We start from the raw sequence: 14,880 nt of genomic DNA on the forward strand, positions 1-14,880 counted from the left end.
TCTGTAAAGAACACACATCTATGGAAATTAGTGTCACTGAATCGAAATCTACAAGTGTAAATTTCAAGGTTTCAAGGATTTTGATACCAGTGAATTTGAAAAAAAATACAGCCTTCAAATCTGATTTCATATCTTCTACAATGAAAACAGGAGCTCTCCATTCCACCTTGACAAAGGGAGAAAATAAGCTCAATTTATTTCATCAAAGCAGAAGTGGAAAAAGATGCAACATTGGTTGAGTCAAATATTTTCAAAATTGTGACCAGTTGCATTTAGGAATCGTGCAGTTATATTCTATAAGTACCGGTAAACATAAGTTTGATTTCATCCACACAAACTATACTGGATGGGTAGTGGATGTGAGATTAATAAGTTAATAGTAAAGAACAGTTCTCTCTAAATACAACTTTCTTTAACATAACATCAAATTATATTGTATGGCTACACAGCGAGGATACCTAAATGTCCCCCAGAGATATGAAGCAGGCTTTGCACTGTTGTACTTACACAACAGCATAAGTATCTATGCCAATATGTCGCAGCAGAATGTCATAAACAAGTTGTCACCCATAAGGTATCTTGCCTTTATTATTACTAATCAACTTTTAAAATGCCAAAAGCTGTGTTGATGTTATTAACTTTTGCACTACTAATTTGTCGTAACTTCTTGTTGGTTTGTCTGTCAACAAGGCATGCTAACTGCCAACCAGTCTAAAATATTGAAGTATCCAAGACTTCTTGATTAATATCAAAATTAGAATCAGTTTAATGGTCAAGTTTGTGAAAGATGTGCCTACTGTGGCAGTGTAGTATTTTTGTGTTACAGTGTTATATTTTATCTTAGTTGGTGCTGCTAGTTGAAGATGTACCTGTTTTTATGTACACAATACACACCTGTAAATATTGGCTATATTACCATACTTAGAATACTTACAATACAACTGAAGCATGCACCAGCAAAGCTTATCAATCAATGCATGAACACCAACCTTACAATACAACTGAAGCATGCACCAGCAAAGCATATCAATCAATGCATGAACACCAACCTTACAATAGCCAAAGCCCTGACTTGCCTCAGTCTTTTGTCTAGTTTATGTAATCATCACAGTTTAAACTCAGAGCTTGATCTCCTAATTTAGTCACTCTCAAGCATTCGAGCAGTAAGCAGTCCCACACTACAGTGTAAAGGTTTTAAAAGGTATCTGGATACCAGCTCACCTCTGTATATTTCCACGGTTAGTACTTCATCTGTACTGTTGTATATTATGTTTTAATGTGAGTATATCTGTTCTATATGACATGCATATGTCTGTTTGATATACATAGAAGTATATAGGTGTTTATCCCTACCATTTTCTGGTAAAGCAGAAATGATATAGACTACTTAACATATATATGTATATATATCTAATGTAGGGAAGCTATATCATGATGGGTTCAATAGTCATCCAAGCACATTTAATGTAACTATTGTATCAACGTAAACCCATGCATGTTATGTAGTGTGAAACAATGTAATCACATCATGTTGGTATGTTCGTATATGTGGATATATATGGGTAGGTGCATGTGCATATGCATGTACATAAGTGTTCATGATAGGAAGTAGGTATAATACAATGTACTAGGTACTATTGTAGTTAGCATCTAATGACATGCATTAGCCATGTGTGGTGTGTATTGACTTGTATATAGATAATATTGTGGTACTATGTATGTTTATTTACTACAGATCCTTACAGGCCTGTATGGTATGAGGGACTGCTGGATCTGGCAAACCTAGGTCCACACACCTGGTAGGTGTTATATATCTTATGTTATCTTATCCCTCATAATAGTGTATCTATAATGAGCAGTCATCCCATCTGGATAACTATCCCTAGAATTCATTACAGATGTATTATATACATACACGGCATTATATATATGCGGTGAGTCGTATTGACTAGAGTTGACCTGTATTGTATGTTGTAGACATTGCAGCATGTACTTGATACAATACCTATGATGTACCATGGTCTAAGTCTTGATGTATATAGTGTATGACACGATACCTTAGTAGGTTTACATTGTTCACCAACTGTTTCAGGGTTTATGTATAAGGAGGATATGGTGGATTCGTCCCAGCGTAATAAAGATGCCGTCAACTCACACCCCGTAGCCTTGTGGTTTTCATTTCGGAAAACCCCCAAATTCCATGCTACTACACTACAAACACATATTATCACTGTAATCCAGCCATCAATGGAATCATGGTTGTATTTAAAAGTTTTACGTAATAAATTCATCCAAATTTGAATCCAACATCTCCTTGAAGTGGCGTAACTATGATCTGTAGCTCCCTACCTCACGCTCTGCTGTCTCCGAGTCTGGGAAACTAACTGTGGAGATATCTGCTCTTTGTCCTGAAACAGATGTCAACATGGCAGACGTCTTAAACTTTGTACAGTCACACTGAAAGGTTAAGATTCTAACTCAGGCCTAATGTTATAGGACAATAACTCAGCAGAGCACTTGTCTACATCATGCAGTGAGTGAGGGAACTGAGTTTTGTGCTAGTTTGACCTGCATATTGATGATATCATGGAGTGTCAGTAGGGGACAGTTCTCTATGATCTGATAACCATTTTCTGCCAAGTTCTAGACATTGTAATAGATACCATGTGAAACTGGGTTTTTTATCTAACATTATCAACAGATGCAAAATTGACACACACATGGATATAATTTGAACGAGGTGACAATGTCTGGGTCAAAGGACTGCCAATGACCCCAAACCAAGATGCCCTTTAATGTTGGAGGAAGTCAATGCAGGTCTCAGATATTTTTCAGTTTCAGTAAAATCCCAAAACACCGAAGGTTCTATTAAACCTTCAATCAGTGATTATGTCATAGGATTCTGCCATCCCAAAGAGAGTGACTATGCACAGCTAAGGTCAACCATGTCTCCAGTCCCGAGGAGGTTTCAAGGTTAATATTCCACATGTTATATACATTTGACCACTTTCTAAATGGCATTGAGTATTCATACTTAACAGTCCACTCAGATGCTAGGCTGTCTACTCAACCCATCTTGGATCCACCTTACTCCAACATTCATATGGATCTTCTTTAGATCCACAAATAAAAAATTGACAAATATTGTATCAATTATACCTTTAAGAACATTTTGTTACAAGTAAAGTATCATTTCTTAGGTGGATAAACTGGACCAAGATGGTAATCCTTTGAAAAAAATCTTTCTTTTGTTCCATTTTATTTCTATTCAACTGATTACAGCTTTAAACAGTCACTTCATAAGAAAACGCAAAGCCTTACAGAGTTATTTTGACCACAAAGCATTGGTTTGAGACAAGAGTGTGTGACAATGATGTAAAGAAGGCCTCACCTCTCATGATCAGCCTCCTGGGATCTGCAGCTGCCTCATCCTGTAGAAGGAGGCCCTCCTGCTGGTAGGGGCCCTTGGAGGGTTTCTTCCTCTTCTTCATCTTGCGGACACTGGTGTCAGGCTGGGCCTGCTCTCTGCAGGACAGAACATGACATTGGATGTGCATCAACAGGAACCTTATAGTGCTTCAGTTTCTCAGGGAATACAAGTCTGAAGACAGACCTTCTCCTAACATTTTGTCTATAACTGGAAATAACAAATGTGTCAGTAGCTCATGAGGAAATTGCAAAGCATCAGCTTGCCATGGACTACAATTCTGACACAATCAATTCAACTACATTAGTCTTTTCAAAGGGTCCTTCCCTTGATAATGTTTTGAATGTTTAGTCATTTTACAGTTTACCAGTGTACACAAGTTACATCATTGGTTGAGTCAAATATTTTCAAAATGGTGACCAGTTGCATTTAGGAATCGTGCAGTTATATTCTATAAGTACCGGTAAACATAAGTTTGATTTCATCCACACAAACTATACTGGATGGGTAGTGGATGTGAGATTAATAAGTTAATAGTAAAGAACAGTTCTCTCTAAATACAACTTTCTTTAACATAACATCAAATTATATTGTATGGCTACACAGCGAGGATACCTAAATGTCCCCCCGAGAAATGAAGCAGGCTTTTGCACTGTTGTACTTACACAACAGCATAAGTATCTATGCCAATATGTCGCAGCAGAATGTAATAAACAAGTTGTCACCCATAAGGCATCTTGCCTTTATTATTACTAATCAACTTTTAAAATGCCAAAAGCTGTGTTGATGTTATTAACTTTTGCACTACTAATTTGTCGTAACTTCTTGTTGGTTTGTCTGTCAACAAGGCATGCTAACTGCCAACCAGTCTAAAATATTGAAGTATCCAAGACTTCTTGATTAATATCAAAATTAGAATCAGTTTAATGGTCAAGTTTGTGAAAGATGTGCCTACTGTGGCAGTGTAGTATTTTTGTGTTACAGTGTTATATTTTATCTTAGTTGGTGCTGCTAGTTGAAGATGTACCTGTTTTTATGTACACAATACACACCTGTAAATAATGGTTATATTACCATACTTAGAATACTTACAATACAACTGAAGCATGCACCAGCAAAGCTTATCAATCAATGCATGAACACCAACCTTACAATACAACTGAAGCATGCACCAGCAAAGCATATCAATCAATGCATGAACACCAACCTTACAATAGCCAAAGCCCTGACTTGCCTCAGTCTTTTGTCTAGTTTATGTAATCATCACAGTTTAAACTCAGAGCTTGATCTGCTAATTTAGTCACTCTCAAGCATTCGAGCAGTAAGCAGTCCCACACTACAGTGTAAAGGTTTTAAAAGGTATCTGGATACCAGCTCACCTCTGTATATTTCCACGGTTAGTACTTCATCTGTACTGTTGTATATTATGTTTTAATGTGAGTATATCTGTTCTATATGACATGCATATGTCTGTTTGATATACATAGAAGTATATAGGTGTTTATCCCTACCATTTTCTGGTAAAGCAGAAATGATATAGACTACTTAACATATATATGTATATATATCTAATGTAGGGAAGCTATATCATGATGGGTTCAATAGTCATCCAAGCACATTTAATGTAACTATTGTATCAACGTAAACCCATGCATGTTATGTAGTGTGAAACAATGTAATCACATTATGTTGGTATGTACGTATATGTGGATATATATGGGTAGGTGCATGTGCATATGCATGTACATAAGTGTTCATGATAGGAAGTAGGTATAATACAATGTACTAGGTACTATTGTAGTTAGCATCTAATGACATGCATTAGCCATGTGTGGTGTGTACTGACTTGTATATAGATAATATTGTGGTACTATGTATGTTTATTTACTACAGATCCTTACAGGACTGTATGGTATGAGGGACTGCTGGATCTTGCAAACCTAGGTCCACACACCTGGTAGGTGTTATATATCTTATGTTATCTTATCCCTCATAATAGTGTATCTATAATGAGCAGTCATCCCATCTGGATAACTATCCCTAGAATTCATTACAGATGTATTATATACATACACGGCATTATATATATGCGGTGATTCGTATTGATTAGAGTTGACCTGTATTGTATGTTGTAGACATTGCAGCATGTACTTGATACAATACCTATGATGTGCCACGTGTCTAAGTCTTGATGTATATAGTGTATGACACGATACCTTAGTAGGTTTACATTGATCACCAACTGTTTCAGGGTTTATGTATAAGGAGGATATTGGTGGATTCATCCCAGTGTAATAAAGATGCCGTCAACTCACACCCCGTAGCCTTGTGGTTTTCATTTCGGAAAACCCCCAAATTCCATGCTACTACACTACAAACACATATTATCACTGTAATCCAGCCATCAATGGAATCATGGTTGTATTTAAAAGTTTTACGTAATAAATTCATCCAAATTTGAATCCAACATGTCCTTGAAGTGGCGTAACTATGATCTGTAGCTACCTACCTCACGCTCTGCTGTCTCCGAGTCTGGGAAACTAACTGTGGAGATATCTGCTCTTTGTCCTGAAACAGATGTCAACATGGCAGACGTCTTAAACTTTGTACAGTCACACTGAAAGGTTTAGATTCTAACTCAGGCCTAATGTTATAGGACAATAACTCAGCAGAGCACTTGTCTACATCATGCAGTGAGTGAGGGAACTGAGTTTTGTGCTAGTTTGACCTGCATATTGATGATATCATGGAGTGTCAATAGGGGACAGTTCTCTATGATCTGATAACCATTTTCTGCCAAGTTCTAGACATTGTAATAGATACCATGTGAAACTGGGTTTTTATCTAACATTATCAACAGATGCAAAATTGACACACACATGGATATAATTTGAACGAGGTGACAATGTCTGGGTCAAAGGACTGCCAATGACCCCAAACCAAGATGCCCTTTAATGTTGGAGGAAGTCAATGCAGGTCTCAGATATTTTTCAGTTTCAGTAAAATCCCAAAACACTGATGGTTCTATTAAACCTTCAATCAGTGATTATGTCATAGGATTCTGCCATCCCAAAGAGAGTGACTATGCACAGCTAAGGTCAACCATGTCTCCAGTCCGAGGAGGTTTCAAGGTTAATATTCCACATGTTATATACATTTGACCACTTTCTAAATGGCATTGAGTATTCATACTTAACAGTCCACTCAGATGCTAGGCTGTCTACTCAACCCATCTTGGATCCACCTTACTCCAACATTCATATGGATCTTCTTTAGATCCACAAATAAAAAATTGACAAATATTGTATCAATTATACCTTTAAGAACATTTTGTTACAAGTAAAGTATCATTTCTTAGGTGGATAAACTGGACCAAGATGGTAACCCTTTGAAAAAAATCTTTCTTTTGTTCCATTTTATTTCTATTCAACTGATTACAGCTTTAAACAGTCACTTCATAAGAAAACGCAAAGCCTTACAGAGTTATTTTGACCACAAAGCATTGGTTTGAGAGAAGAGTGTGTGACAATGATGTAAAGAAGGCCTCACCTCTCATGATCAGCCTCCTGGGATCTGCAGCTGCCTCATCCTGTAGAAGGAGGCCCTCCTGCTGGTAGGGGCCCTTGGAGGGTTTCTTCCTCTTCTTCATCTTGCGGACACTGGTGTCAGGCTGGGCCTGCTCTCTGCAGGACAGAACATGACATTGGATGTGCATCAACAGGAACCTTATAGTGCTTCAGTTTCTCAGGGAATACAAGTCTGAAGACAGACCTTCTCCTAACATTTGTCTATAACTGGAAATAACAAATGTCTGTGCTTCATGAGGAAATTGCAAAGCATCAGCTTGCCATGGACTACAATTCTGACACAATCAATTCAACTACATTAGTCTTTTCAAAGGGTCCTTCCCTTGATAATGTTTTGAATGTTTAGTCATTTTACAGTTTACCAGTGAACACAAGTTACATCATTGTCTAGTTATCACCTGGTATAAGTTCCTCACAACATTTAGACATTGATCTTTTAGATATTGAAGTTAGCTGACCTTCAATGATGATATGTGGTTTTCATTGGATTTTACTAGTATATCCATGTTCAATCCAGGATGTGGATGTCTGACTGAGGTATAGATATTTATGATTGTGGACAGAAGTACATCACTCACCCTCCAAACTCCCCTGACATCCTGCTGTCTCGAAACTCCAACTCCGTTAAACCTGATCAAGAAATAATGCACTTGTCAACATATATACTATTCACACTTTGCTAAGGATCAAATCAGGGTTTCAAGAGAAAACTATGATATGGGGTCAAATTTGTTTTAAATATCTAAGCTTATTGTAAGCATGGACCCCAGGTTTCAGTATGTCATTGCATCTTGTGGATCCCATACCTGCTATTGACAGGTGTTGTGTACTTGTCAGTTACTAGTTCCATGATATGCAAAATGGTTGATTGGTGCCATGAAAACCATTTTTATGGCTACTCATGTATCAAGTGCATAAGGTTAGATTAAAGTGACTGTTTGCCTAAAGAGGGGTTACCATATAATTACTTTTCCAGTTTTAAATGGACACAATTTCAAATTATAAATCTACGTTTATGTAAAGTTTTGAATTTTTGTGATCCTTAGCAAAGTATGAGTAGTATATATTGATGCCAGACTTGATCAAGAAATAATGCACTAGTTAACATATATACTAAGCAGCAAAAGAAACATCAGTTTGGAAAATTCCTTTGCAGAAACGGATAAGTGTAACTCATTTAATGTTTTGATTGTATATTTTTAACAACATCTCCAACTTTACCTGAGCAAAGACATTCCTTCCTAAACTCAGAATGGAACCCAGGAAATGGTCTCAAAAACGCAACCTGATCTCAGAGATGGTACGGTGTTCTCCATGTTTTTCATGCACACTCCTGCTGCACGTGCTGTTCACAAGGACCAGCCCTATAAATTGCACCCCCAAACCTGGTTGAAACATTCACATTACAACGTCAGCAGGATGCCGCGACTCACAACAGCTCAGAGGAACCAGGTGCTAGGAAGACTTGAAGGTGGCCACACTGCACAAGCCGTTGCCAATCACTTCCAGGTCAACGTTTGGACCATCTACAGGCTGCAGCAACGTTTCCAGGCCACCACAAATGATTGCCCCCGTACTGGCAGACCAAGGATGACCACAAGGCGACAAGACCGCCATGTTGTGCGACAGCATGTACAGAATCCCTTCATGCAGGCATCCGAAACAGCACGCCAGACAGTGGGAACACACAGAAGATCAATCAGTACTGATACAGTATGTCGACGTCTTAACAGCGGGAACCTCCATTGCCGTAGACCTTAACGTGGACCTATCCTCACCCCTCATCATCGACGTGAACGTCTACAGTTTGCCCTACAACACCAAAACTGGCGATACAGGCAATGGAGAACTGTTCTGTTCACAGATGAGAGTCGGTACAGCGTATCAACTGCAGATGGCAGAACAAGAGTATGGCGACGACGTGGCCAGCATTACTCAGACCAATGTGTTATGGAAAGAGACTCATGGAGAGGTGCAAGCATCATGGTATGGGGTGGAATAGGCCTGAACCAGAGAGTGGGTCCTGTGGTGTTCCAGAACCTTGGTCCAGGGAGAGGAGGCGGCATCACAGTGGTGCGCTACATCGACCAAGCTCTTAGACCCCACGTCATACCACATTTCGCACGTCACCGGAACAACATTTTCCAGCATGATAACGCCCGGGCCCATACTGCCAGAGCTACACGGGACTTCCTACAGCAGAACGGTGTCAACATTATGCAGTGGCCAGCCCTTAGTCCTGATTTAAACCCAATTGAACATCTTTGGGATGAAATTCAGAGGAGACTGAATAATGTCATACCAAGGCCGAACACAGACGATTTATTGCGCCAGGCCTTTTTCAGAGTGTAGTTCAAGGTGCCAATGGCCTTCATTTATCGATTGGTGCACTCCAAGCATAGATGCTGTGCTGCGGTTATTGCCGCTCGTGGTGGTCACACTAGATACTGAAGTCAAGGGTCTGAATGGACTGCAAACGTTCATGTAATGTCTTGAAAGTGTGCTGAGTTATTCATTGATGTGTCAAGATATTGTACACAAAAAATATTTTTGATCCGCTTGTTATGTCCATTTCTGTAATGATTTGATTACAGTGCCTATCTAATTTTGAATTCGTACTGGCGTTTTTTTTGCTGCTGAGTATATATTGATGTGAGACTTGTTTCTGTCTCATTCTGACATAGCTGGCAGTGATGTGTTTTATCATTTCTATGCTATCTCTGTAAATTTATAAAACACAAAGCAGGGATTGCTGTAAAACTATAGGATCTGCCATGTTCTATACTTTACAGTGAAACCTTGTTGAATCAGACCCTGTCAATCTGGACACCTTATTTTACACTGATTACTGGACATACAAAGAGGTGTTACCAGCATCTCTGTGTTAATCTGAATGATTTCACCAGGAATCCAGATTAACTGGGGGGGGGTTACTGTATTTATAAAGTATTGTACATACTTTTCATGCAAAATGTTAACAAGGTGACTCAGTAATAGGGACAATTCTCTCAAGTACAGATATAGTCATTCTTACCCCATACTCAACACCATACTTGTGATCGCAAAAGAACTTTATCTTACCTCCCACATAAATGACGTTTTCTGATTGGCTGAGCGCTCTTCTATTATTTTCAATGTACCCTGCTTACAAGCGAGTATTTTCTATATTACCCACTGGGAATGCCGAACTGTGGGAATTCATTTGGTACTTTGTGTTAGTTATTCTTTATCTTGAATAATTGAGTCACGTATGATGGATGGAAATTACTTATGTTTTGTGATGGAAGGGAGATACCTCCTTTGTTTTTCTTGTCGTCTGTCATTGGTATTGGCTAATTGCCTAACTCTGGTACTCCTTATTATGATCCAATACCCATGTTTCAAACAGTTCAAAATTAACATTGAGGTGTTCAGTAAGATAAACATGTTGTTCACATGGCTCCACTCTTGAACCCGTGAAGATCTGGGTTAGAATATTGATCTTCAGTAACCCATGCTTGTTGTAAGAGGCGACTGACGGGATCAGGTGGTCAGGCTCGCTGACTTGGTTGAAACATGTCATCGGTTCCCAATTGCATAGATCGATGCTCATGCTGTTGATCACTGGATTGTCTGGTCCAGACATGATTATTTACAGACCGCCGCCATATAGCTGGAATATTGCTGAGTGCGACATAAAACTAAACTCACTCACTCACTCCCCCCTCTTGACCAGTGAACAACTAATAATGTACACTAAGAAGTGTGGATAGAAACTGGGACCCACCTCCCATATCTCCGCCATCTTGTCTCAGCAGCTGCTGCAACAGGGTCTTGACAGCTTTCATGTCACGGCGTGAGCGGTCTGCGATCTCCTCCTGCTTCAGCTTCAGTTGGTACACACTGTCTTTTAGGAGGTGGATCTCATGGTCAAATCTGTCATTGGTGACAATACTGCCACTGGTTCTGGTGGTGGTGGAGGTCATACCACTCTCCTCCTGGTAGAAGACAGAAGGGTGGTGGAGGCCATACCACTCTCCTCCTGGTAGAAGACAGAAGGATCTTGTGTTATAGAAGCCTGGTGAGGGTGTGATGTGAAGGAGAGGAGAGGATGGGGGGAGGTTGGATGGGGGTGGATAGAGCCTGGTGAAGTTTGATGAGAAAGGTGGGGTGGGTGCCTGGTGAAGTTTGATGAGAAGGTGGGGTTGGTGGCAGACAGAAGCTAGGTGAGATGTGATGTGAAGGAGAGAAGTGATGAGAGAAGAGGGGGTGGGGTGGATAGGGAAGTAGCAGATAGATGCCTGGGTGAAGTTTGGTGAGAAGGTTGGGTTGGTGGCAGACAGAAGCTACAGGTGAGATGTGATGTGAGAGGAGAGAAGAGATAGAGGGGGTGGGGTGGATGGGGGTAGCAGATAGAGAGGAGAGGAGATAGCCTGGTGAAGGAAGCTAGGTGATGAGAAGGTGGGGTTGGTGGCAGACCTGAAGAAGCTAATCTAAACAACCACTAAACCATCGTAGACACTTTGTTTCTATGTTCTTCTCAGCTCCTCAAATTCCTTCAAAAACCTGTCATGCTAGCTGGCACTTGTTAACATATGTGCCACCATAAGCACACTTCCGTCATGTGCAGAGGGATAAGTTTAGCATACAATATGATATCAACATTCAATATATATTTCTTATAGGATAGCATGGAAGTCAGTATAAAATATTGCTCACAAAAATATATATAAGACATTACCAAATATTTGAAGGGCATTTAGAAGTGGAATACATAAGAAAAGCAAGATTTATGGATGTCAACTTCTTTATTGTGAAGGAGCAAGCATACACTCCAAAACGTCGTGCTATTCACAATAGAGAATTTGGCATCCATAAATCTTGCTTTTCTTAAGATGTTTCAGATGTTTACAAACACATTTTAGGATTATTCAGCTTATATTTAAAATATGTACACAAGCATATGACAAGCAATCTCAGGGGTAGACTCTAACGGGATGGACATTTTCAAATAATGCATATAAAACATATCACGATGGCGTTTCAAAGTATTTACTTATCTTTGAGAGATTATGAGATCATCGTGTTTCAATCAATAGCATATCAGCTTATTTGTTCATTCCACGAAATCTAGTGCTGTACAAATGTCATTTTTCATCTTACAATGATGTAATTAATACTTACAAATATTCCACCGTCAAACCCTCCGAATTTTGCTTTCCATTGCTCTTGCATGTCATCAAGTTGTTCCTGAAAGAGAAGAGAACAAGTAGTCAAGAAGTAACTGATGACTTTAGTACATAATACACCTTCAGTCCTGAGTGGCCATCAGATCAAGACAACTGACAAACTGGCCATCAGATCTTCAGTCCTCAGAGTGGCCATCAGATCTGTACAAGACAAACTGACGCACCTTCAGTCCTGAGTGGCCATCAGAAGTGTACAAGACAACTGGCCATCAGATCTGTACCTCAGTCCTGAGTGGCCATCAGATCTGTACAAGACAACTGACGCACCCTCAGTCCTGAGTGGCCATCAGATCTGTACAAGACAACTGACGCACCCTCAGTCCTGAGTGGCCATCAGATCTGTACAAGACAAACTGATGCACCTTCAGTCCTGAGTGGCCATCAGATCTGTACAAGACAACTTGACGCACCTTCAGTCCTGAGTGGCCATCAGATCTGTACAAGACAAACTGATGCACCTTCAGTCCTGAGTGGCCATCAGATCTGTACAAGACAACTGACGCACCTTCAGTCCTGAGTGGCCATCAGATCTGCACAAGACAACTGACGCACCCTCAGTCCTGAGTGGCCATCAGATCTGTACAAGAAAACTGATGCACCTTCAGTCCTGAGCGGCCATCATATCTGTACAAGACAAACTGATGCACCTTCAGTTCTGAGTTGCCATCAGATCTGTACAAGACAAACTGATGCTTATTGGAGAGGGCTGCCTAATATGCCAAACATTAATGACCTACCTTGATCTGAATAGTGACTTTCTTGAGGTCCTCCTCTCCTGCCTGGGTGAGGTCGTCATCATAGTAGTCGGACTGAGGCGAACACTGCTCCTCTATGAAGTTGAGGAACTTCAGGCGGCGCTTCTTGGACATCCCCTCCCAGATGTTGAGGATGGTGATGGCTCTCTGCATCACGGCATTAGCCTGTGCATTGTCATAGACTCTGGAGAGGAAATAAGTCAGTGGTCACCCATTAGGTTGTACATTGTCATACACTCTGGAGAGGAAATGTCAATGGTCACTCATTAGGTTGTACATTGTCATACACTCTGGAGAGGAAATGTCAATGGTCACTCATTAGGTTGTACATTGTCATACACTCTGGAGAGGAAATATGTCAGTAGTCATCCATTAGGTTGTACATTGTCATACACTCTGGAGAGGAAATACCTCAGTAGTCACCCATTAGCTGAGGGACACATTAGCCTGTCCACTGTCATACACTCTGGACAGGAGACAAATCAGCCTTCACTATTTCATACATTTTGGACAAGGAATACATCAGTCATAACTCATAATCTTGGGAAGACATTAGCCTCCACATTGTTGTACACTTTACAGTGGCGAGACATTAGCCTGGCTGTCATCAGACAGGGAAACATTATAGTACTGTCGGAAATGCTAGAAAAATGCTTTTGACTTATATTTAAAATTCAGAGGTGTTACAGTTACTTAAATAACAAATAACACTTCAAGAAATATCTACCTAATGTAGACCGAGGGAATAAATTTTGAGACATGCTCTAAACTGTGTTTTACTGATGAAAATACCAAAAACTTAGAAATATAAGGGGTAGTGGGGACGTTATTTGAAACAAACATTAACTGCCTGTGTTACGTCATCAGCATGCACGGTATCGACAGGTGAAATTGACACCTGAGCACACGCGGCTTAGGGGTCATCTCAATAGATGTTTTCTGCAAAATGTTTAACATGTATGCATTATAGTATACATTATTGGTTATGTAAGGGATCATTTGTGTATGTGTGTTTGTTTTGAAATAAACATAGGAATTACTGTACATTGGAAAGAATCCTATCACTTGTGTTATCTTATCGATTGATTGTAGAAATGTGCAACGTTTTAATAAATGTTTTGCATGTCAACAGTATAGTTCATTGAAAAATATGGATGTAATTTGGTCAGTTTAATCTAGTTGGCCAAAGATATATTATATATATTTTTCTTTTCATAAAGTTTGTAGACCGCCGTCTAAGCACTCCCTTGTCAAAGTTGTCAAGAATGGTTTTACGTCCCGGTTTTGCATATGAGACGGTCCCTGTCTTGTCTGATTTGTTTACAATATTGTAAACTTGTTGGTAAGACATGCCAACAGCTCTACAAGTTCTGTAATAAACCCTCTCTACACTAATGAAAGGTTTACCTCTGTCTTTTTTAAGCAGAAAAACCTATAAACCTTTGCAACAATCGACTGCAAATCGTTGGCCATAGTGGACGCTGTGATAAAGATGTGCATGCATGACGGGAAACTTATTATTCAAGACTTAACATTTATATTAATATTTCTTCAATAAAGAAAACGATAATTAAGTAAAGTAACACAAACATTCAACATTTATTTGTTTAGGAAAAACGTTGATTCATATTTTTACACCACCTGTATTATTAGCATAAATGTAAAGACTATTTCAGATTTCTGTTGTTAAACTCTGAATAAATCTTAAGTTGCTGTTTTGGTACCAAATTCTCTCCTGTAAACTGACCTTGAAATGCATGGGAATGTTAAATCGATTGAAATAAAAAATTAGGTAGACAATAGGCGAGTTGATATATTGACAACATAGTACATTTATCACCTTTATAAAGATATTAGGGCTAAAAGCATTTTTCTAGCATTTC

At 39.4% G+C, this 14,880-nt stretch overlaps 1 protein-coding gene and 2 long non-coding RNA genes across 3 annotated transcripts in view; 2 read left to right on the forward strand and 1 right to left on the reverse strand.

The window, feature by feature from the left end:
• Window positions 1-14,880, reverse strand: part of LOC124292526 — a 51,879-nt gene that overhangs the window by 2,913 nt on the left and 34,086 nt on the right. Inside the window, exons 21-26 of the mRNA XM_046729646.1 lie at window positions 12,980-13,181; window positions 12,178-12,243; window positions 10,781-10,991; window positions 7,593-7,644; window positions 6,977-7,110; window positions 5,937-5,995 (exon numbers count right to left, since the gene is read on the reverse strand). Of these exons, the coding sequence (XP_046585602.1) occupies window positions 5,937-5,995; window positions 6,977-7,110; window positions 7,593-7,644; window positions 10,781-10,991; window positions 12,178-12,243; window positions 12,980-13,181 (724 nt within the window). The remainder of the gene's footprint in view (window positions 1-5,936; window positions 5,996-6,976; window positions 7,111-7,592; window positions 7,645-10,780; window positions 10,992-12,177; window positions 12,244-12,979; window positions 13,182-14,880) is intronic.
• Window positions 1,205-2,156, forward strand: LOC124292527. Its single transcript, XR_006902470.1, has 3 exons — window positions 1,205-1,238; window positions 1,736-1,799; window positions 2,093-2,156. It is a non-coding gene; the product is annotated as an uncharacterized LOC124292527 (long non-coding RNA).
• Window positions 4,807-5,699, forward strand: LOC124292528. The gene is made up of 3 exons (XR_006902471.1): window positions 4,807-4,823; window positions 5,321-5,384; window positions 5,679-5,699. It is a non-coding gene; the product is annotated as an uncharacterized LOC124292528 (long non-coding RNA).

This window comes from Haliotis rubra, unplaced genomic scaffold (genome assembly GCF_003918875.1).
Source record: "Haliotis rubra isolate DU_JTF1 unplaced genomic scaffold, ASM391887v1 Scf52, whole genome shotgun sequence".
Lineage (NCBI taxonomy): Eukaryota > Metazoa > Mollusca > Gastropoda > Lepetellida > Haliotidae > Haliotis > Haliotis rubra.